Source organism: Tribolium madens, unplaced genomic scaffold, assembly GCF_015345945.1.
Source record: "Tribolium madens isolate multiple individuals breed KSU strain unplaced genomic scaffold, Tmad_KSU_1.1 Scaffold_20;HRSCAF=117;Tcas5.2_LG4, whole genome shotgun sequence".
Lineage (NCBI taxonomy): Eukaryota > Metazoa > Arthropoda > Insecta > Coleoptera > Tenebrionidae > Tribolium > Tribolium madens.
Window position 1 is genome coordinate 11367634 of NW_025400985.1, and position 22815 is coordinate 11390448.

General features: G+C 33.1%; 6 protein-coding genes across 13 annotated transcripts in view; 1 reads left to right on the forward strand and 5 right to left on the reverse strand.

The window, feature by feature from the left end:
* LOC123005718 (neurobeachin) overlaps positions 1-2236 on the reverse strand; it is a 106570-nt gene extending 104334 nt beyond the window's left edge. For all 7 annotated transcript variants that reach the window (XM_044399620.1, XM_044399617.1, XM_044399622.1 and 4 more), the window contains exon 1: positions 1946-2236. In XM_044399620.1, the coding sequence (XP_044255555.1) occupies positions 1946-2104 (159 nt within the window). In that variant the 5' untranslated portion in view covers positions 2105-2236. The remainder of the gene's footprint in view (positions 1-1945) is intronic.
* A 287-nt stretch (positions 2237-2523) lies between these two features.
* Positions 2524-5538, reverse strand: LOC123004671 (kinesin-like protein costa). Of its 2 annotated transcripts, none has more exons than XM_044398034.1 (2): positions 5407-5538; positions 2524-5360 (listed from the first exon to the last, which is right to left on the reverse strand). In XM_044398034.1, coding segments are annotated over exons 1-2 (2769 nt in total). In that variant the 5' UTR covers positions 5409-5538; the 3' UTR covers positions 2524-2593. The 2 variants fall into 2 exon arrangements, with proteins under 2 accessions (XP_044253969.1, XP_044253970.1); XM_044398035.1 differs by having other exon boundaries at positions 5425-5527.
* A 33-nt stretch (positions 5539-5571) lies between these two features.
* Positions 5572-6427, reverse strand: LOC123004676 (39S ribosomal protein L48, mitochondrial). Its single transcript, XM_044398039.1, has 4 exons — positions 6382-6427; positions 6152-6326; positions 5847-6107; positions 5572-5801 (listed from the first exon to the last, which is right to left on the reverse strand). The coding sequence occupies exons 2-4, from the start codon at positions 6254-6256 to the stop codon at positions 5634-5636; spliced, it is 534 nt and encodes a 177-aa protein (XP_044253974.1). The 5' UTR covers positions 6257-6326; positions 6382-6427; the 3' UTR covers positions 5572-5633.
* A 44-nt stretch (positions 6428-6471) lies between these two features.
* LOC123004675 lies at positions 6472-7349 on the reverse strand. Its single transcript, XM_044398038.1, has 4 exons — positions 7145-7349; positions 6794-7098; positions 6687-6746; positions 6472-6631 (listed from the first exon to the last, which is right to left on the reverse strand). Exons 1-4 carry the CDS (start codon positions 7224-7226, stop codon positions 6527-6529), a joined length of 552 nt encoding a protein of 183 aa, XP_044253973.1. The 5' UTR covers positions 7227-7349; the 3' UTR covers positions 6472-6526.
* Positions 7318-9654, forward strand: LOC123004672 (transmembrane protein 87A). The gene is made up of 4 exons (XM_044398036.1): positions 7318-7520; positions 7578-7638; positions 7691-7794; positions 7842-9654. The coding sequence occupies exons 1-4, from the start codon at positions 7422-7424 to the stop codon at positions 9081-9083; spliced, it is 1506 nt and encodes a 501-aa protein (XP_044253971.1). The 5' UTR covers positions 7318-7421; the 3' UTR covers positions 9084-9654.
* Positions 9565-10713, reverse strand: LOC123004673 (39S ribosomal protein L19, mitochondrial). The gene is made up of 3 exons (XM_044398037.1): positions 10560-10713; positions 9821-10508; positions 9565-9772 (listed from the first exon to the last, which is right to left on the reverse strand). Exons 1-3 carry the CDS (start codon positions 10612-10614, stop codon positions 9646-9648), a joined length of 870 nt encoding a protein of 289 aa, XP_044253972.1. The 5' UTR covers positions 10615-10713; the 3' UTR covers positions 9565-9645.
* Positions 10714-22815: the final 12102 nt, after the last annotated feature.

The following is a 22815-nucleotide window of genomic DNA, read 5'->3' on the forward strand; positions in this document are numbered from 1 at the left end:
TGACTTCGTCACTCGTAAACTTAACCTTTTCACTCATAGATAAACAATTTCTTTATCGTCTTGTATAATAAATAACTATTTACTCTATTACTCTACTCTACTATTTTAGTACATTTTTTAATGAAAGCTAATTTTTAAAAAACATTTTTTGGATAGTTTTTCACTTTATATTTAGTCTTTACTTATTGTTTTGTGAAATCATTTAAGTTTTATTTTCTTGGTTTTTTCTTTTTTTTTAAATTTTGTCTTGGTTTTTTTCTTTTTTTTTAAATTTTTTCGATCTGTTTAGTCGTATTTTTAGTTTCATTTAAAAAAAAAACATTTTTTCGTATATATTTTTGTACTTTTTAGTCTTGTTACTTGTTGTTTTGTTTTATTTTCTTGATTTTTTATTTTGTACTCAATGTTAAGGAGTGCTTTTATCAACTAATTTTAGTAGATAAAGTAGTCTTTTATCCTCTAGTAAAATAAAGTAAATTTTATATACTGTTTGAATTCAAGAAATTCTGGTAGGTGAGTACAAAATAAAACGAAAAAAGTACACTCGTGATTTCGTCACTCGTAAACTTAACCTTTTCACTCGTAAATAAACAATTTATTTATCGTCTTATATAATAAATAACCATTTTTTGTTTTTTGATTTAGTTTTTTTTTATCTGGTTTGTCGTAATTTTAATTTTTTTTTTTTAATTTTTGAATTTTTTTGTTGTTTTTAAGAGTTCTTTCAATTTTTTTGATTATTGAACAAACCGTTAGTTTTTTCCTGTCTCAAATATAACTCGCAAGATTTCGTGCAGACAGTCAGACAACTTTATAACCGAAATGACCCCACAAAAACAATAGAAATTCCAAGCACCACTTTAACCCACCTTCCCGAACAACCATCCAATTTAATACAACTGATCAAAAAATGTCAAAACGGCAAAATTCTATTGACTTATTATCGTTCAACAAAAAATAAATAAAGATATATCTAATTTGTTGTTTTATTCCCCGCTTATCAAAGTAAACATTGTACACCTTATCTAGACATCATTTTCTGGAATTTACCTTTATAAAACTTCAAAGAAAAATTATTTACTTGGTTTCGTTGTAATTGAAGCGATAAATCATTTTTTAAAAAAATACGATTGAAATGAAACCTTCCATTTTAACTTTTAATTTCTTTGTATTTTTGGCATTCAGATAAACTACCGAAGCATAAAACACCAAAATACACTACTGTTTAATACCCAAAAAAACAGACGTTGGCCATGACAATTTGACAGATTCTATCCCATGTCCACTGAATGAAAAAAAATGTCTACATAAAGATAATAAAAGTAACCATACATTAAAAACTTTAAAACACAATTTAGGTAAACAGATAAGAATTAAATGAGTCATAAATAAGCAATAAAATATTATTATAATTCAATTTAAATTGCTTAAAAAATAACCCAATTAAATAACTAACAATCCAAAAATTCTCAGGCAGACACTTGAGTTACGAGAAGACAAAAACAAACATGAAAAAATATTAATTTATTATATGGGTTTCGTGTAAAAGTCACGTGTCTACAGGAAGCCAATAAAATCCCAAATCATTCATTTGTTTCTAAGGTGCATTTGTTGTCAATAATGTCCCCCAAACCCTTCCAAAAGAGATACTATAGATTAAATAGATGATACCAAACCGATAGGACTGCGCAAAAATCCCTTAAAAGCGTTGACGAGGGTACATTTCCCTAATCGCGTAATCAATCAAAGAAGTCCGCAAATCGCCTGTGTGGAACCTGTTTGATAACAGGTACACCACCGAAACGATTCAATTCCACGTTGTATCCTCGTCACGCCCACCTCATGCATGTTGCAAAACAACAACGTTTCGTATCCTCCGTCCCTCATCAGGGTTTTGTTTACGCTAGCCCCCGGCGCCGCCACCATTACCGCCCCCGTAACTTACCAGCTGCAGAACAGTGTTGACCACCTCCCGATTTGACACCTGGCCCACTTCAATCAGTCCGATTAAAACGGCGAACTTGAGACTATCGTTCATTGCCATTCGCACCACCTCTTCGGGGTGCTTGATGTCACTTAGGGGCGGTTTTGTTAAATCCGCCATGGCGTTTGATCAATCCCGACACGCACACAACACACTTTTATCACCAATTTGGACAACACCAAACACGATTTTTTACCATCACATTACTACACGAAACTACTTCTGCCATGTTGTAAATGACAGGCCGGTTGTCGCAAAATGGGGTTTTTACGTCCGAAGGGTTGCAAGACGTCAACTCAGCTGACGGCTAACCGCCGGACGCGATCACCAATTTCAACACACACATATCAAACCAAATTAAACAAAACAAATTTAAAGCTTTGATTCACATCACGTTTTTAAAACCAATTACAATAATAAAGCAGTGGTAATTGCGATAGGCTTCAGACCACATAACGATTAATCCTAGTACGCAATCACTCAAGACGCACCAATTTCAAATTTATATTTTGTTTTAAAAATAAAATAAAAAATGTTATCATCACATTTATTAAATAAACTACGATTACATCATTATTGTCCTACCCTAACCTAGACAATAAAATACAATTAATTCTTATTGGTTTTTTGTAAAATAATTTTGTTTTTCTCGATGGTGACCTTGGCTTGAGGGGGCACCGACTGCAATTGTCTCGGTACCGTTTCTTGTCGGTATCGCGTCCACTTCGCTATAAACCTGTTTTTATCAACTTGTTTACTCGCCCCGGCCACTTGTACTGTCACTGCTCTCGACCCCAAAACCCGACTTATCCTCTCATTATCAGCCCCATCCCCTGTCAAATTTCTCAAAACTAGATACAACTTATCCTCGTGTTGTTGCTGAAGCGACGCAATCCTCCGCTCGGCGTCAGACCTGACCAGTTGTAGATTATGACTCAATTTTTGTACGCGATAAGCGAGATTTTCGTGTTGGTTTTCTATATCGAGAATCTCCAAGTCGAGCTTTTTGCTACTACTCCTCAAATCGATGATTTTTTCAAAATACTTGTGAAGGAGGATCCTCATTTCGTTCTCGCTGAGTTTGAGGAAGCGCTCCATCAGCATCCGATCGCCGTGGTCTTCGATTTCTTTAACCGGCAGGTGGCCACACAAAATCGAGTTTTTGTACTCTATAATCAAGTCGATAGCCTCAATAGCTTCCTCGTATTGCAACAACTTGCGTTCGTCGGAGTCGTTCAAGAATTTTTTATTTTGCGATTTGAGGTTGATTTTGCAACGCAATTCCAGTAAATAGTCGCGGGTTTTGCGCAAGTTGCGAATTTCGTGTCTCAGACTTTCTAGTTCTTCGTTATTTAAAGAAACGTTAGGTTTTATTAAAGCGACGACTTTAACGTCGGGGGTCCTCGGAACGCTTTCGCAACTCGCTTTGGACTTTGACCGCTCCTCCTTCAGTTGTTTCTCATAAATTTGTTTATATTTTTCCTTCTCTTGCTTGTACTTTTTCAATTTCTCCCGGTCTGTATGAAGACTACTTTCTAATTCTAATAATTTGTTCCCATCTTCGGTGAGGTTTTTCAGAGATTCGGTATCGCGGAGTCGCTCCTCAAGAGCCACAACTTCATTCTTGTATTTCCCTTCCAAGTGGTGATTTTTTTGCAATTTTGCTTGCAAAAACTTGACCTCGGCATTTTTATATTCCTTGCGTAACAATTGACATTTCTGCTCGATTTTATGATGAGCACTCGATTTTGTGTCTTTGTGTTTCAGAAGTTTTTCCATAAGATTTTCCTTGACTCGAATCGTCTTCTCCAAATCGCAAATTTTCTTCTGATTTAACTCTAACGCAGTCGCAATTTGTTTGAGAATTTTCTTCTTATTATCATAAGACGTAACTGCAATTTTTTGACTCTCTAAATCATCATTAATCCGCAATGTATGGAGAGACAAACAGGGATTTAATTCTTCAGCCGAGTGGATACTCCCTCTGCGCCCCCGTGCCCCTTTCATATGATACTCATTATTCGAACTATTCATACTTTCTTTGGTACCAGAATTCGTAACATTCGTGCAATTTGCGTCAGAAACTAATTTATCAGTATTTGAGCGAAAAGTCCCCATCAAACCTTGAACCCTATCGAGGAGACTCTCCTTCTCCTCCTCCTCAATGACCTCACTTTCACTACTATCACTCTCAATTTCCTCCTCAATCCTCTCGAGTGACCTGTGGGGCTCCGAATTTTCACTCAAACAGTCCTCGCATTCCTGTTTGAGCGTCAGCCATTGTGATATTTGCTCTTGTTCGCTTTTTGGTAATAAATCATTTGCTACCAATCGTTGAAACAACTCTTCAGCGTTCGAGACAAGTTTCAAAAGTTGATTGGCGGCGAATTGTAGGCCAAAAATGTCACAATTCTCCTGTGATGACTCAAAAGTGGCATAGGAGTTAACAGTGACGAAATTTTTGATCATTTGAGCCCTCAAACCCAACTGAAGAGTATACAAAGTCTCAGTGAAGTCTTGGACAAGGGGGGACACGCAACAGATTAGAAGTGTCTTCGCGCGCCCCCCGAATGAGTCTTTGAGTAGCGTTGTCAAAACGGATTGGCTGTATGGGACAAAACTACAGTTAAAATCAGACAGGGACATTATACACCTCTGTAAAGTCTGTATTCCCAAGTCAGTGGGGATTGTTTGCATCATGCCGTTGCTGTCATAAACCAAGACTTTCTCACTTCCGGCTAAATCAGCAAAACTGGCTGTTGAAACGCGATGTTGGACACTCGTCTCAACCACCCATTGCTGCTCCAAAGTGAGAGTGAACAACGTATGGGCGCACTTGGGGGCTATGTTCGACATCCCCACTTGAATCAACTGGAAAACATCACTGATATTGCGGCACTCAATACTCCCAACGCCTAGCAAATCTTGGACGTTTTCACCACAAATCTGGGACCAAGCGATATGCACACACCAATTCCTGTCTCTGTATTGTTTCATTTTGGCAAAAACCTCGCGAATAAACCTGGGGATAATACCGTGGTCAGCCTCACTAGCCGCACAATGGAAGCCTGGGCCTAGGAGGGTGTAGGATTTTCCAGTCCCGGATTGGCCCAACGTGACCACTGAGACGTCGCATCCTTCCACTAAATAATTCACCAAGGGGGCTGTCGTAGTTGTGAATACCGTGTTCTGGCAACAGTCGGCCGGAAGGGCGTAATTCACGGGGTAGTTTTGCGAATTCGCGAGCTGAATGGTGTTGTTGACGGGGTTGGCGTGGACGCAGACCATGTCGGTGGGGGAATATCCCGTGGGGTGAAGCCGGACTGCCGTTTCTATGTTCATCTCCATCCTGGGACAATTCAACCCATTATATAACCTAAAAATTTTAAATAAATTGGTGACAAAAATATGCTCCAAATTACATAATGGGAACGAAGTACCCGAAGGTTGGACCAATTTGAACGAATTTATTAAAAATCAATGGATTTTAAATGCATTTTGCAACTGGGAGAAACAACATCATTTAGGGTTTTTGGGTTCGACACTAAAAGTGGTCAAAATGGAACGTTCAAATAAGAGCGGCAAAATTATTAGAAATTATTTTTTAAACTATACAAAATTAAATACAGTTTTTGAATTAATGACATTTTTATTTCTTCTTAAGAGGTCCCCCTAAGTCGTCTAGTTCCTGCTTCAACTGTTTTAATTCCGTGTCAGGCACGTATCTAATTTCCTCGTCCCATTCTTCATGGGGCCTGACGTGAACCGTAACACCCGCTGGTGTACTTGCTTCCAATGCACGTAAAATAACTGGCAACTGCAAATCCGTCTCAATTTCACAAAAAAATTGTTTCAAAAATACCTGAGTTGATAATACATCAGTTATTTGTACTGTCCGATCATAAAGCTTCAAATTATATTGTGTATTAACAATTTCACTCTTTGGTTTATACGTTGTGACTTGAATGACTTGATGGGGGGTTGCCCAAGCATCCTCCACATTTACATCCATATTTTTCAACAATTTATGAATAAACTTTTGATAATTCTCTAATATGGCATAATCATAGCCACGTAATTGGATATTTAAAGTGTCGTACATTGGCAGATGCGATTTCATAGCCTAAAAAAAATTTGGGGGGACTTTTTAAGGTTATGTTGTTTTACCTCGAGATAATCGGGCTCATACAAATTCCCTTGAAACAATTTGGGAGTCTGATGCAAGAAACGGCATTGAATAGCCCTACGTGTGACTGTAAACAGATTATTCATAGTATAAACTAGTGGAAAAAGACAATTAACTTTTAACAAATTTGAGGTTATGTCTTATGTCAGTCAACTTCTATAAAAAAATATAAATTATAAGTATTATAACCACAGAACAGAGAGATTATAACCGTCGTCAATCAACGCAGACGAAGATCTTTTATTTATATTTTTCTTTTATTATATGTAATTTTTGTAATTCCAAATTGTTATAATCGAAAAACTACAAAAATAGATTTATTCTGGCGTAAATTTAATAAACAAAAAATAAAAAAATTATTCCTTTGCCTTGAAGATCTTTTGCACGTTATTTACATATTCTCTTCTGATTGCATTTTGGTAATAAAAATAAAGTTTTCTGCTGAAGTAAGCATACAAAACCTGAAAAAAATATTTATAGTTGATAAAAACAGTAATCAATAACACTATATATTACCAAATAAATAAAAAGACTCGTCAGAATGAACAAGAAATAAAGTCTGCTGTCAGCTTTAGCCTACAATTAAAAGAATTATTTCAAATTCTGCATCAAAAAAAGATCACCTTTTTCACTTTGACAAAAGGCAGATATTGCGCTATAAAAACATACTCGTCGCTGATTTCAGGCAAATTATTAGTCACAACTTTATAAACCTGACCCACGGCAGCCCCTACGTGATCTACAACGGGGCTTACATTGTGCGTGTAATAACCTGTCAAAGGCACAGCGTATTTGTCAAGAGTGTGCCGTAAAAACCCCACAAGTGTTTGCGGGGGCTTTTTAATAGTTTCAATGACTTTATTTTCTTCAGTCGAGTCGGTGAAACTTGGCAAAGCAAAATAACTCGTGCAGGTTTTTTCGTTTTTACCTGCAAACAAGTCAAATATGACTTTCTTTGAACGTAACAGACTCACTTGTTTCGGAGCATATCGGAAAGATGTATGCGTGTCCCAGATTTAGACAGGAGACAAGAAAAAGAGCTGAGATGACTTTCATCACGATGATTTTTCGAAAAAAAAATGCCAAACAAATTTTAAAAAATTTAGTGATTTTCGTTACTAGGTTTTTCGGCTAGCAACATTTTTTTTGTAGAAAATTATTGTTTTAGTGATTTTTGTGTCAAGGTTGTTAGTGTTGGCGACACTATTGTAGATTTACTACATTCTGCAGGTTATCCTGCGGAAAATTGCAATGTTCAAGAAATGGTTTTCCGTGGCATGCATTCTAATATGCACTTCTTTGATCACCTGTCTCCCGGATGAAGGCAAATGGGACTCTAACCTGACCGTGGTAAGTACCCCCTGATATCTCACAGGAACCTCCAAAACGTCACAATTGATTTTCCAGGACGACAATGGTTTAATCCTCACCAAAAGTTTATACAAAGGAGCTCAAGTCTTTATCAAAAGTAACACAACAAAAGTTTTTCTTAAGTTTTACTAAAATTATTTGATTTCCAGTCAATTGTGACACTCATATCCACGAGCTTGAAATCAACATAAAAGTGGTAATAGTGTCGTCGCCATGCTGGGACTACTCTAACACGATAAACGAGGCGACTGAAGTAAGTTTTAATAAAAGACAGGTTTTGTATTCAAAACGCAATTCCAGTTGATAAAATCCCCAACACCTGGGGCCAACGCCACATCCATGTACCGCTTCACACGAGCGTACACTTGCCCTGACCATGTCGTCATCGATAATGCCCCCCTCACCAAAGACCAATCTCGGCCTCCCATCTACGAAATCCCCCATGACGGCGTCTACGTCCTCGTGTTCCAAATAAGCGCCCCCTTGAACACCTCAGATCTAACCGTGGGCGTCCACGTCGAAATGAAAAGCGATTACGGATACCTCTCAGCCTCCGATTGGCCCCTTTTGCCCTTCTACGGCTTCATGTGCATTTTCTACGTAATTTTGGGCATAATCTGGCTCATTCTCTCATTCCTCCAATGGCGCGACTTGCTCAGAGTCCAGTTCTGGATCGGGGGCGTTATCTTATTGGGAATGTTGGAAAAAGCGACTTTTTACGCTGAATACCAAAGTATTAATAATACGGGAATGCGGGTTCAGGGGGCCATGCTGTTTGCCGAGTGGGTCTCTTGTGCCAAACGTACGTTGGCCAGGATGTTGGTCGTGATTGTGAGTCTAGGTTTCGGGATTGTTAAACCTAGACTAGGCTCGACCTTGCATAGGGTTGTCGGTGTAGGCTTCTTGTATTTTTTCCTTGCTGCCTCTGAGGCCTATTTGCGGATTATGCGGCCGAAAAACGACCAAAGTCGCGACTTGTTGGTCGCTTCGGTGCCACTTGCAGTCCTCGACTCAGCAATTTGTTGGTGGATCTTCAGCGCTTTGGTCAACACCACTCGAACTCTTCGCTTAAGACGCAACGAAATCAAACTAAGTCTCTATCGCCATTTCACTAACACTTTAATCTTCGCTGTTATCGCCTCCATCTGTTTCATGTTGTATTCGATCAAAACTCATCGAATCGTTCAGTGTTTGGTCGTGTGGAAAAATCTCTGGCTAGAGGAGGCTTTTTGGCACATTTTGTTCTCGGCTTTGCTACTAGTGATTATGATTTTGTGGAGACCCACGAATAACAATCAAAGGTACGCGTTTGTGCCCCTTTTGGACACAGGCGAGGACGAGGAGGAGGAGCAATTAGTCAATGACGCGTATGGAGTCAAAGTCAGGATACACCACCCCAAGGGGGCGTCACCGAGGAGTAATTCGGTCGATGACGATTTGAAATGGCTGGAGGAAAACATTAAGAGTGATCCAGCACTGCCGATTTTAGATTCAGACGAAGAACTAGTCAGCACGAGGTTTGAAGTCTCAAAGATGCAGTAAATGTGCCACGAGGGTGAAAGGGTGCGTGAGGGGTGACTGTGTTATAGGTCGGTCTTAAATTCAATTGAAGTGATTGCAGGACGAATTAAAAATTGAACAAAAAATTATCTGAATAGTAAAACCAACGTCCATAAAAATATTGTTTGAAATATTATTCAACCTTGAAACACTTTAAGTTATTTATGAGCTGTTTACTTTAGCAAAAGTAATGATTGTCCCACCAAATCTATTGGTGTTTTTCATATAAAACACAATTTCTCAATAACATTACGAAATGAGAAAATGTATTTTTCTTTTATGTCTTGAAGTCATTTCAGTTTGATTTCCTAGTGAGGACCGGTCTATTTATTACTAATCTAATTGGCAAACACGTTTCAAAGAGTCTTCAGTATTAGCATAGTTATTTTTTGTTATGTATTATGTGACATAACACATTGACTGGATTTTATAAAACTTTAGTGTTTTATATTAAGTCTGTACATACTTAGCACATGAATGTTATTTGTTTGTATTGTATATAATTTGTTGCTATAAAATGGCTTTTCTGACTTAATAAACAAATTTATGCTAATTTTGTTGGTTTTACAAAAGTCCTCTTCCTCTTTACCTTCTGAGTAACACCAGATTTATGCAAGTGGGTTTGCAACTCTGAAAAAATTTCATGTTGCTCTTCTTCTGGAATCGTCCTCCTGAAACATAAATTTCAACAACTGAAAGAGAATATAAATACTCCCCACATGTATTGTTTCATTAAATCATATCTCTCCCATGGAGTATCCACCTTCTTCGCTTTGTCGTAAAACCGCTGTGGCAGCTCCAAATCCTGCACCCCTTTTAAATGTTTTCTCTCCCAGCGGTCCACCCACGGCCGTGGCTTCAACTTAACTTTAATATCGTTGACCGGGACTGGGGCCCCTTCCGGCAAAATTTCCATCTCCATATTTGGATCAAAAGTGCTGTATTCAGGCAATGCGTCCCTCAAATACAACAGTTCCCCATCTAGTCGTTTCTCAAGCCTCAAAACCTCAATACTCTTAATCGTAGGATCATACATTTCGTACAAAATCTCAATCCCTTGATGGTCTATAACGTTTCTAAGGATAAAGTTGGCCCTCAAGCCACAACCCTCCCGTTTGATGCAAATTCCCACAAATCGGTTAAACTTGCCAGGCGTGTGAGGGTCCGATGATGTCACAGCGAGAATAGAACCTACGTAAAATTCGGGAATCTCGATATTCGCGCGTCTAGCAATCATATCACTGCGTTCAAGTTTCTCCCGGATTGTGTTTCTGAATTCGATGTTGGGGTCTGGGAGAAACTCGGGGTAGATGCGGCGAAGGTCGGTTATGTTTTTTCGCGCTGTTTCGTATTTCTGGAGAGTCTGGCCATTGGGTTCAGGGGCTGCAGTGGAAAGACGACGCAAAACTACAAAAAATAAGATACTAACTCAACGACACTAAGGTAAATCAGTAATACTTTTTAGGTGCCGAGTCAAGGCAAAACAAGGCCGGTGTGCAACTGTTTTTAACATTTTTAAATAAATAAGGTAGCAAAAAATGAGGTTAGTATGGATTTTGACAAATGACAAAAGGTTTTTTGACAATTCTGGATACTAGACGTATGAACAAATTACTAACTATTCGGGAAATTGGACAAATTTAGAAATTGTGTATTTGAAAGCAAGTATTTGACAAAATCAAAGACTGTTATTGCATAAGACTAAAAATTATAAAATACGTACAAATGGTCTATTCTTGTTTCTTTTAAATAATTATTACATTTAAATTTTTTGACAACTACTCTGCAACAAATCAAAATTCCCTACTCGGGGAATTTACACATCGGTATTGTTTTTATTCGAATATTTCTAATTTATGAATTATTCTAACAGTTATTTTTGAAGTCGTGGTCTGCGTTGATTGACAGTAATTAAACTCTGGGCAATGCCAAAAAATGGCCGTTGGGGGAGCGACGAGTCCGCGCTCCAATGGAATCTGTATATTTTGGTTTGAAACCTTGATAAATTTTTGTATACAAAAATTTACTTTTGTTATTTATGGGTTGTATATTAATTTTTTGTTGATTGTAATTTTTCCTAAGAACTAGATCAAAAACATCAAAAAATTTAAACATTTTATACGCAAATATAATTTTATTTATTTAAAAAAATAAAGATTTAGATTTGGGTTAGATAGTTATTTTTATTCTTTACAAATTTACAAGAGCATTAACACATTACAATAACTCTTTATTTCTTCAATACTTGAAAATACTTCAAAATTTGCTCAAGTTAAAATTATAGCCCTTGGTTCTAAGTCCTTTGCATCTGACTCAATTTTTACTACACAATGTTGACCTTTACTGTAATTGTTAATTTTTTCCTGAGTAGTATAAAGGCCCCTTCAGCACACAGCACTTTTTAAGGTAAAACACCCCGATTTTCAAGGGTTAACAGAAAAGCGTAAAAAATCGTGAAAACACCCTGATTTTAAAGCCAACGTAAACTCATTTTTGAAACTCGATAATTAATGAATACAAAATACATAATATTTTGACATCAATATTTTTCTGTATAGGTACAATTATTTGTATGCTTTCTAGAACCACAGTCAACACACACAAAAGGTTCTTCATCATCCAACGGTTTTTTAACACAGGTTTTGCATTTCTTGCATTGATAGATATGATATTTTACTCTCATGTTTGTTTTATCAGGAAACGTTACTGTACAACCTTTTCTATCACAATTTTTACAACCTTTTACTTTGTATGTGTTATTACCGTCTTCATTGTTGTTTGACAGATTCCACCTTTTTGTCGTTTCCATTACATATAACATTTATGTTTTAATATTTCAACTTCTTTATAACAAGTTCGACATTTTTCCCATCCACATCTGTGTTCTTTACTACCCTCTTCTATCATTTTGTTACCTTTTTTAATGATTTGATTACCCTTTTGAATCATCTTCGGTTTTGTATAAGTATCGCCCCAGAGAGGAAGCGTGTTATTTCTTCTTCAATTATTTTATTTCCTTCTTCAATCATTTTTTTACCTTCGTCAACCATTTTATCACCTCTTTTGAGTATTTTATTACACTTTAAGCATTTATGAAATCTTTCACAAACTTCTGAATGATTTTCTAAACATTCTTGATTAAAGCAATATCTATTACATTTTTCACAATATATTCTTTTTGAAGAGTCTTTTTTGTGATTAGACTTGAAACACATTACGCATATTTTATCCTTCGTTTTGCATTTATGTCCGTCTTTATTTTGATATGGTTTATCACATTTTTCACAATAATAAGACTGACCGTAGAAACCTGTCATACTATTGATTGTATCGAAATGATTTCCATTTTTATATAAATAAACTTCTACATCTTTTTCAAGTCCTGAATATATTATAGAATTAAAACATTCGGCTGCTACGATTTTTATTTGAATATTTAATACTTTTTCTATATTTTTAATATCATCTAAAGTAAAATAATTTCTACTATATTCTCCAAGTTGATTACAAAGTTCTTGTGCTAAAGTAGTGTTTTGAAATGGGTTACACTGGAGATGAATACACTTGGTCGACTTGATACATTTATTTCGTGTTCCCTTAACAACGGTTCTTGGTCGACTCTATACATTTATTTCGTGTTCCCTTAACAACGGTTCTTGGTCGACTCTGTCGAGTCTCACCCCGAACGGTAAGGTAAGGGTAGTACCGTTGGAGGGGGTGTGATCATTGAGGCTTATTGGCCCATCTTGATGTTAAAGGTAACAACAAGTAGTTTGTAAATTTCTTCCCTTTCTAATATATATTATATCATTACGATCATATTCTTTACCAAGTATAATATTTGTATGATAAGTTAATTCAACAATAACAGCCCTTGGACAACATAAATTATCTTTGTTTTTTATTTGTATTATACTTTTCTTTGTTCGCGAGTCTTCTGCTATATTTAATAATCTTTTCGCATTAGTAGCACCTCTAGGCATATTAACTACTTCAGCATAAAATGTACAGCCGTATATATATCTAAATCTTGATTTGAAGTTAAGATACTTTGAATTTTGTTTAATAAATTCACCAAAGGCTCATGAGTCGAAGACGAATTGTCAATATCAGAAGCTCTTGATAACCCTATGGAAATAGGATTCCAAAGATCAGGATGATTAACCACTATATTCATTAAATCTCCTTCTTTGAAATTTGTTTTCTGTTTTACTATTTTAATCATTTCATTTAATCCCTCTCTAATYGCAGTAATTTTTTTCATAATTATGTCTGAAAGATCAGACTCGGATGTTTCTTCGTCTTCCACTAATATAACCTTATAGTAAACTTTGTGTCTCCCCCATTTTTTACTGTATTCAGCTTTTGTTTCTTCTTCTATTATTTTAATTTTAGATTTTTTTGAAAACTCTGTAAAATAACTATCTTCGAAAGCGAARGGTTGGTCGTTAATTTTTTGTAATAATTCTGCCTTCTTCATTTTAGAGTAACCTTTGATATTCTTTTCTTTAGCAATTTTTCTTAATTCTTTTATCGTTGTATTCTGAGTCGATTCGTTTTTTGACATAGTTTTCTCTAATAATTTCTCTAAACTTTGCGACCCGATTTCGTTGAGAACAGTATTTACATTTTCATTGTTTACATTATCTGAAATTCGATTCACTAGATCTGTTTTTTTACTATTTTGCTTTATTTTTATACCTAGTTTTTCAGCAATCAATTTTAATTTTTTAATATTAAGTCTGTTTAATTTATTAAACCAGTCGCCAGCATCGAGCTCTTCTTTTAGAATTAATTTTATGAGGTCTGATTTAGTCTTCGAGTTGTATTGTGAATAGTTTCTTAACTCCAATCTTTTTGCAATGGTTTTTAATTTTTTTTAATTTAGTTTATTTAGGACAATCTCATTATTTGACTGTGGTGTTAAAAAATATTTAGTCATCGAGGACGACTCATGTGCCAAAGACGAACTCTTAGCTGAACTCGAAGACGAACTCGAAGCTGAACTCGAAGACGAATTGCCTTCATTAATTTGTTCAATTATCTTACCCGCTTTTTTTAAATCACCTTTAGTAAGTTTTATAAGTTCCTCAACGGTCATTTTACGAAGCTCATCTTTCGAGAGTCCCATTTATTAGGGAAAAAATTATTCAAAAAAATTTAAGAATGAGATTATCCTTTTAAGTCGTTAATATATTTTTCTAATTTTTCATGCCATATTTTTTGAAATGTCTTTTTTTATATCGTATCGGAACATCCATAAAACATATATCACAAGTAAATTTATCATTTCGTCTTTTTTTACAATCATAACACACGTTTCCGATTCCATATTTCTGATTTTTACTTTTAACAAAATTTGAATGAGATTTTATGGTTTGACAAATGGAACATTTTCTTAATAACGACTCATTATTCGGAGATGTTTGTTCATGATCAATCTGACAATCTTTATRCCCCATTTATTAGAAAGATATTATTTTATAATAAATGGCTCATAATACCAAAAGGGAACAGTCAGCTAAACAAAAGATAAATATAATAATTAAAAAAGATTATACGTTAACAGAGTCTAGTATTCCATGAGTTAAGAATTTAAATAATATGCGATCAAGACAATTAGCATTAAATTTTTTAGCACAAAAAGGAGATCCTACTTCTAAAAATATTACTTTAAAAGAGTTTGCTAAACAGAATAAAATTGGTGAAAACACAATTAGGAATCAAATAAAATTTCTCACTGGTGAAACATTAATTAAACATAACAAAAAATCAAACAACATAGAACAATATAACAAAAAATAGATACAAATTAAATCTAAATACAAAGCAAACACATCTCAATCAGATTACAAAGCGTCCCTGAAAGGGATTAGTGCTCAGCATGCCGCTGGGAGTATAAAAGATAAGGACTGGCAGACAGCTCCACAGGCCGAGAAAGAATTTGATAAAATTTTTGATAAGACTATGAATTCCCTATCTAATAAATAATGGCACTAATTGATGTTGCAGACAAAAATCAGATAAAAATTATTCAAAATAGAATAAAAAAAGACTGCATTGAGTTTAATAGTTTATCTGTTGGTAATAAAGTTAAAGCATCTAATCAACTGTATATGGAAAACAGAATTTTAAAAGAATTAGGCAATGCTGTGGTTGAAACAATAGAAAAAATGGACGAAGAAATTGAGTATAAAGATAATAAAATTAATGTATTGGAACAAGAATTAAAAGAGATCAATAGTTATGATGAAGAAAAAATAAACGCGTTACTGAACAAAAATCCTGTTATTAGATATAACAATAATGAACGAGCAAAAAGACGTTTGGCAAATACTCTTTCTCTAGTTAATAAATGAATACGTCCTTGACTAGTGCTTCGCATACAGACAAAGTTCTCATGAACACAGCGAATTTATTAATCAAGGCAAAGTTAAAGATTATGGAATTAAAAAAAGAAAAGAAAAAAATTATATTTATTTTTATTATTTCAATAATTCTTATAATAATGTTAGTTGCATTTCTGCCTCGTATATACCCTCTTTAATTTTTTCGCCGTTAAGTTCAGAAACAAAATAAATCCAAACATTATATACGCGTTTTTCTACAACTGTGAATATTTCTTCAGTCCAGTTCATTTTTAATTTGTTACGAAAAATATCAACCATATTAGACAATCTAATTCTATCACCAACTTCAAATTTTGGTCTTTTATTTGTTAATGTAATCATATATACGGTTTCTAATAACTGCCTTTCATTTTCTTTATTAACATCTTTTGGTTTCATTTTAATCCTAGTATGATAAGAATTGTTATAAGATTTTATAATTTTTGGAAGTAACGAAAGCCAATCAAAACTGTCATATAATATTGGCTTGAATTTATTTCCTAAAGTATAGTTGAACCTCTCAACAAAGAAAGCTTTATTTTTTGTTCCAGTACTATAAAGATTGATATTGTATTTATTTAAAACGATCCTCATATCTTTATGATAAAACTCTTTTCCTCTATCAGCATGTAAATTTTTCGGTGGATTGTGTTTATCTTTAATCGCTTGTTGCATGATTTTTAAAAACGCGTAAGCTACTTCTAATCCTGATTTAGTTTTTAAAGGTTCTACCCATACAAATTTAGAAAAGGTGTCTTCAGCAACTAGAATATAGATAAATCCCTTATTGATCTTTTTAAATTTATTAAAATCATTCGGCTTCGTCTTCGACTCCTTTGACTTTAAGGTTTTTGTTCTTAAAGTATAGCTTGGATCTTCTGATTTTCCTTTTGGTCTATAAAAAACATAAATATCTATTTGCCAAGTATCATCAATACCTCTGTGTTGAAAGCAACGTGTTGGATATTTTTTCCTAGCGGGTTTAAATAATTCAAAAATTAAAATATCTTTAGGTGATTTAGAAATATTATTTTTTACTAATTGACAAATTCTGCAAGTTGATATTCTTCTCCAGCGTTTATATTTTACAATAAATTCTGTTTCTCCAGTGGATTTAGTTTTTGTTTTGCATATTTTACAATAATCCATTTAGTTAGCAATAAACTGAATTACTTTCAGCTGCGGTGTATTATGGAGTAATTCGCACGAATTGTCCAACTTGTCGAACACGATTGTTATTTTTAATTAATTAGACGAATTTTAAGAATTTATTCAGATGTTTATGCGCTTCTTCTGGCGGTAATTTTGTAAGTAAAATAACAGTAACCTTTCGTAACAATTCAACTTCTTCATCTCCTGTCAGAGTAAATTCAATTTTTTCACCGTTTACTGTACAACAAACACTGGAGATACCATTTTCATTTAAATTGATTACTATATTGCTTTCCATTTATATATGTTTATTTTTGTAAATAATTATAAAGAAAACTTGACTAACATATAAAATCTGATTGGAGTTAGACATTAGAAATAGAAACGCAAAAATTGATACAACGATGCCTGAAATATCAACTAAATTAAAATCATTAAATGCACACATTACAAACGCAAAGAAATCACAAGAACAAAAAAAAATTGATAATTTACAATATGAAGTTGAAAAAATATTAAAGCGTTTTAGAAGATATTCGAAAAATTCCTTTCTATGAAAAAGGAAGCGGTATTTTTTCAGATCCGAATGAAATGGTAGAACGTCTTAATCTATTAATTGCGTCAAAAAATGCTGGAAATGATTCAACTGATGTATACAATGAATGCGTAGAAATACTTGATAAATTGTTAAACCTGAAACTCATAAAAAAATCAGATCACAAAAGGATATTCTCTACGCAACTTGCTTTTTTAAACTGAATAAATGAGCCTAATACACATTAGATCTAAAAAAAATGATTTTGAAATAAGTTATTCTGAAAATCCTATTAATTTATCTGGATTAAAAGGTGAAATTGCTTTAAAGACAGCAAGTCTTTGGTATAGTTGGGATAACATTACCGAAGAGTATAAAAATAACGAAATAAAATACAAGTTTGGTAAAAACGACTTCGCAGCGTCCCTGAAAGGGACTACGGCTCCGCAGGCCGAACTCAAAAATAACGAAATCAAGAAAGAAGACGATAGAAATGAATCGGAGTGGAAAATATTAAAATTACCAAACGGTCTGTACGATGAAAATGAATTAAATAATTATATCCAAGAATATTTTGGAACGTTTGAAACACCCCCGTTTTATTTTGATGTAAATTATGCAACTAATCGTTTTATGCTAATTATACGCGACATAGATTATGAAATTGACTTTTCCCACGGTAAGATATATGAGCTTTTAGAATTTGATAAAAAACGAAGGAATAAACTATGCAACAAAAATTGGTAATATCACCAAAGATATTGATCAGATCTTGATTCACTGCTCCCTAGTTTCATCTAGTTATCAAAATAATCTCAAAAGTGATGTTATATATGCTTTTACTCCAAATATTTCGCCTAGATCTTTAATTAATATTGAACCAACGCATCCGAAATATTTACCAATTAATCGTACGGATTATATATTTAATATTCGCATTTCCGTTACAAATCAGCTAAATCAATTGATAAATTTTAATGGAGAGTGCTTAAATTTTGTTCTAGATATTCAGTAAGTCTTCGTCTTCGTCTTCGTCTTCGTCTTCGTCTTCGTCTTCGTCTTCGTCTTCGACTCCGGGCAGGCCATGCCTGTCTTTCTTGTAGAATAAATGGTACTTGTCGTTCATAGAAAACAATTATTTCCGAAACAATATGGGTTTGGTCTTAAATATCACAGAGATATTAGAGGTGGAAATATTTTTCAATCTATAAAAAATTTGCTATACCTGCATTAGGTTTTTTATATCGTAATATATTAAAACCTTTTTGGAAACATAATAAAGAGGATATCATTCAAGGTGTGACTTCAGGGCTTAAAAACATAGCTTCTACATACGTAAAATCACCACCGTTTTCTACTTATAAAGAAGAAATTATAAATCCTATTCTAAACAAAATGAAAGAAAAATCGATGAATGAACATTTACGAGGCGACGGATTGAAAAAGGCTAAGACTGGCACGACGAATCGATTAACTAAAAAATCAAAGGAGATTATTAAAAATCTGTTGAATGCTTAAGTTTCCTAAAAGACTTCTTTTTATTTAAATAAATGGAAAGCGTTGTGGACAATTTATGGCGTATTGATGAAATGCCTGTAATTGATGAATCAACAAAAAGTTATACTTACAATTATTCCTTTATCTAAAATTTTCCGATTTGTACGAGACTGTAACAAAGTTTTGAATGGAAAAATTCGCATTGAATTACGTAAAAATAGGGTAAAAAATATATTACACGCTAAAGTTGATGGAAATTATGAATATGAAATATCTGATATTAGTTTGTGGATCCCAATAGTAAAACCCTCATTAGAAACCGAAAAAATATTATCTTCATTATTAGTTAGCAAATCTAACTTTCTTTGTGGATGGAATGCGCTTAACTGTTACCGTAGTAATTTGTGGTCTTCTGGAAGTGGAAACTGGCGCGTTGTAAATAATCAAAATAAAATATCTAGAGTTTTTATAGTTTTTTCTAGAGCTGAACGAAATGATAATTTTACCAAGACAATGAAGATTTTTGATAATATGAACTTAGAAAGAATAAATATTAAAATCAATGGTACCCAACATCCTACTTATGAATATCAAGTGAATAATGAGGATTTACAACGGTTGTATGCCGCATTCCTCTCTTGTAATTATAAAAAAGATTTGGATGAAGGTACGTGCGTTAGCTATAAAGATTTTTGTAACCTCTATTTAGTTGTTGCTTTTGATGTAACAAAAGAAAATAATGAAAATTTATTTAGTAAAACAAAATCATCTGAACTAGAAGTTAATTGGACATTAAAAGGTTATCAAAATGTTAATTACTATATATATGCTGTCGTTGAATCCCAAAGAATTGCAAATATGAATATCATAGATGAAAAGATTTATTTGGAAATGAAGTAGACGAGGTTTTACCGAGTTTTTAATTAAATAAATGAATGATTATAAAGTATATTTATCACCCAATCAAATAAAGAAACTCCAAAGTTGTAAAGAAAAAAGAATAGATTGTAATATAAGATTCGATTTAACAGAAAGACCTAATAATACTATTAAATTAAGAGAAAATCAGATTGATGAAATTAAAAAGTGTAAAAACGAGAAGAAAAAATATTGTGATATCAAATTTTCTCCAACACAGATAGGTGGATTTTTACCTGCTTTAATTCCTGCGGCATTAGCTGTAGCCAAAGCATTGGGATTAGGTGCTGCTGGTTATGCTGGTACTAAATTAGCTCAAAAAGCCTTTGGAGATGGTATAAAAAAGGATAAAAAAAACACAAAAAAGACGAAGACATATGGACAAGGAATAAAATTGATAGGAAATCGGGTTTAAGTAATATAGAAATATCTGATATTATGAAAAATTCGGATTTGCCTCATGAAGCTACGCAAAATTTTCGAGGTGTTTTTTGCAATTGACATGTTACCAAAAAAAATTAGAAAAGATGAATCAGGTATAATTAATTTTCAACCCTCTAATTGTTATGGCTCACACTGGGTATGTTACATAAACAAACCATATTTAAGAAATATTTTATATTTTGACTGTTTTGGAATATCTCCACCAGAAAAAATTAAAAAATATTTATTAAGTAGCGGAAAAAATATTGCGTGGAATAGCACGCAGTTACAAATGAGTTCTTCTGTTTTATGTGGTCATTACTGTACATATATGATAATTAATGTCAACAGAGGCAAAGATTTTTATGATACATTATATTCTTTTAAACAGATACCGTGTCGTTTAAATGAGAAAACTACTATTTCAAAATTAGAACGTAATTAAAAAATTATATATTATCTATATGTTATAAATGGAAAAATATCTACAAAAACGCTTGTATGTATACAGAAAAAGTTACATATATTTTTATAAAATTGGAATTGGATTATCTATTAGTAAATTATTATTTAGTGCGTCGGGATTATCTTCGTTAGGCCTACCTCCACTAGTTTGTTTATCTCTTGGCGCTGGGGTAATAGAAATCTTAGATAAGAGGTTAAAAATATCAGAAAGAATTGAAGAATATAAGTTGATTTATAAATTTTATAGACAGTTATTGCATTTATATAAGGCTGATAAAATAAATGAAAAAGAAATAAATTTACGTGAAGAGGAATTTGTCAGTAATTTTAATTATTTTCCCAGAGAGAAATACCTAGAAAAAGTCCACTTAAACGGAAATTAAATTATTTGATTTAAAGGTTGATAAGTGCTATGAAATGCTATAAGTGAACACGTAAAGACTGACTTTAAAAGAAAATTGGTAGATTTTCCAGACGGCGTGAATCGCGACGTCCATAAAATTGACGTCAAAACAGTATTCAAAAGATAAGAAGATATGGCGAATATAATTATTTTTGAAGATATTCCAATTATTTCATTTGATATTTACTCTAATAAATGAAATATATTATTTTTTTCTTATTTCTCACTACTGTAAAAAGTTCAGATGATATTAATATTATAACCCCAGCGAAGCCTTACGATGAATCGAAGATTCAGAGTTATTTAGAACAATTTGGGTATTTAGAGAGTAATGGATCATTATTAACAGAAACGTCTTTGACTAGTGCTTCGCATACCAATGAAGCATTAATAAGGTTTCAAGAATTCTATAATTTACCAGCTGATGGAACATTAAATCAAGAAACACCTGCTTTTATCAGTAAACCTAGATGTGGCGTTAAAGATAATCCAACAGCTTATAGAATTCATTATCAAAAATAAAATAAAACAAATCTTAAATGGTATTTTTCGTTAGCTACAAACGAGATGAAAGAATTAGCACAAAAAGCCTTTGATCAGTGGGAATCTGTTTCAAATTTGAGTACAATAGTATTAAACCAGATATACTTATATCATTTTCTAACACGATGTTTCAGCATAATCATAATTCACGTTGTCAAAAAGGAATATCTTCTTGCAGTTTTGACGGAAAAGGTAATGTCTTAGCACATGGCTTCTTTCCAAATAATAATGAATGTTTAGGAATTCATTTTGATAAATCAGAAAATTGGTATTTTGGTGAATTAATACACCTGATGATGAAACTAATTTTTATACTGTTTTATTACACGAAATAGGACACACATTAGGTATTGAACATTCTGCAAATAATAATTCAATTATGTACGCCTATTATAAAGGTGATATTGATAAATTGACTCAAGACAATATGTGGGCAATTCAATATTAATATGGACGACCTGAACGATTAAAATATGAATTAATACCAACAACAACAGTTAAACCTACTGTAAGCAAAGTCGGAGTAAAAGATACTGTTGGTAATTCGTCTTCGACACACGACCCTATGGTGAATTTATGTGATTTTAATAAAGAAATTGACACATTTTTAATTGCAAATCATCATATGTATATTTTTTATAAAAAGTATGTTTAGTTAGTCAATTTAAAAGATATGATTTATGATAAAGAACCGAAATTAATTAAAAATTATTTATATTTTTTGCCAGATGATTTTAAAGAAGTTTCGCATATTTATCAAAGACCTTCAGGTGATGTTTTAATAATTGTTAAAAATTTATATTATTTAATTGATTTTCCAAGTTTTAATGTTAAAAGTGGATACAATGGTCAATCTATTGAAAATTTAGGAATACCAAAAGGAAAAAGAATTGATGCGATATTTAGAACTTATTATTATATTATTATATTTAAAACATATATATTTTATGATAAAGCTTTATATATTGAGTTTGATGAGTGTTTGTTTAGATCAAAGAAAAACGGTCTTATTTCAGAATTATTTGGTGGAATACCTCCAAATATAAACAGAGCATTCAGATATAGAAATTTATATTTCTTTAAAGATAAAATGTTTRACGAATTTGATGATATTTCGAATACATTAGTTAAATCTGATAAATTTGACTTSACAGTTTTTGGATTTAAATGTGSTCTTATCGATCAAATAATKAAACTAATTAATCGTCTGTGATTCTTATAATCGCGTTTTTTATCCTTCAAGAACGAGTTGGAAACTTTCCCAGTCGTCAGATCATCAATAAATCTCATAAATTCYAYCAAATTATTTGTAGAATTTTTAAAACTTGGTCATTTTCTGAAGCGTATACCGTTTGGGTATACACCGCATTTTCAAACTCATATGATTCT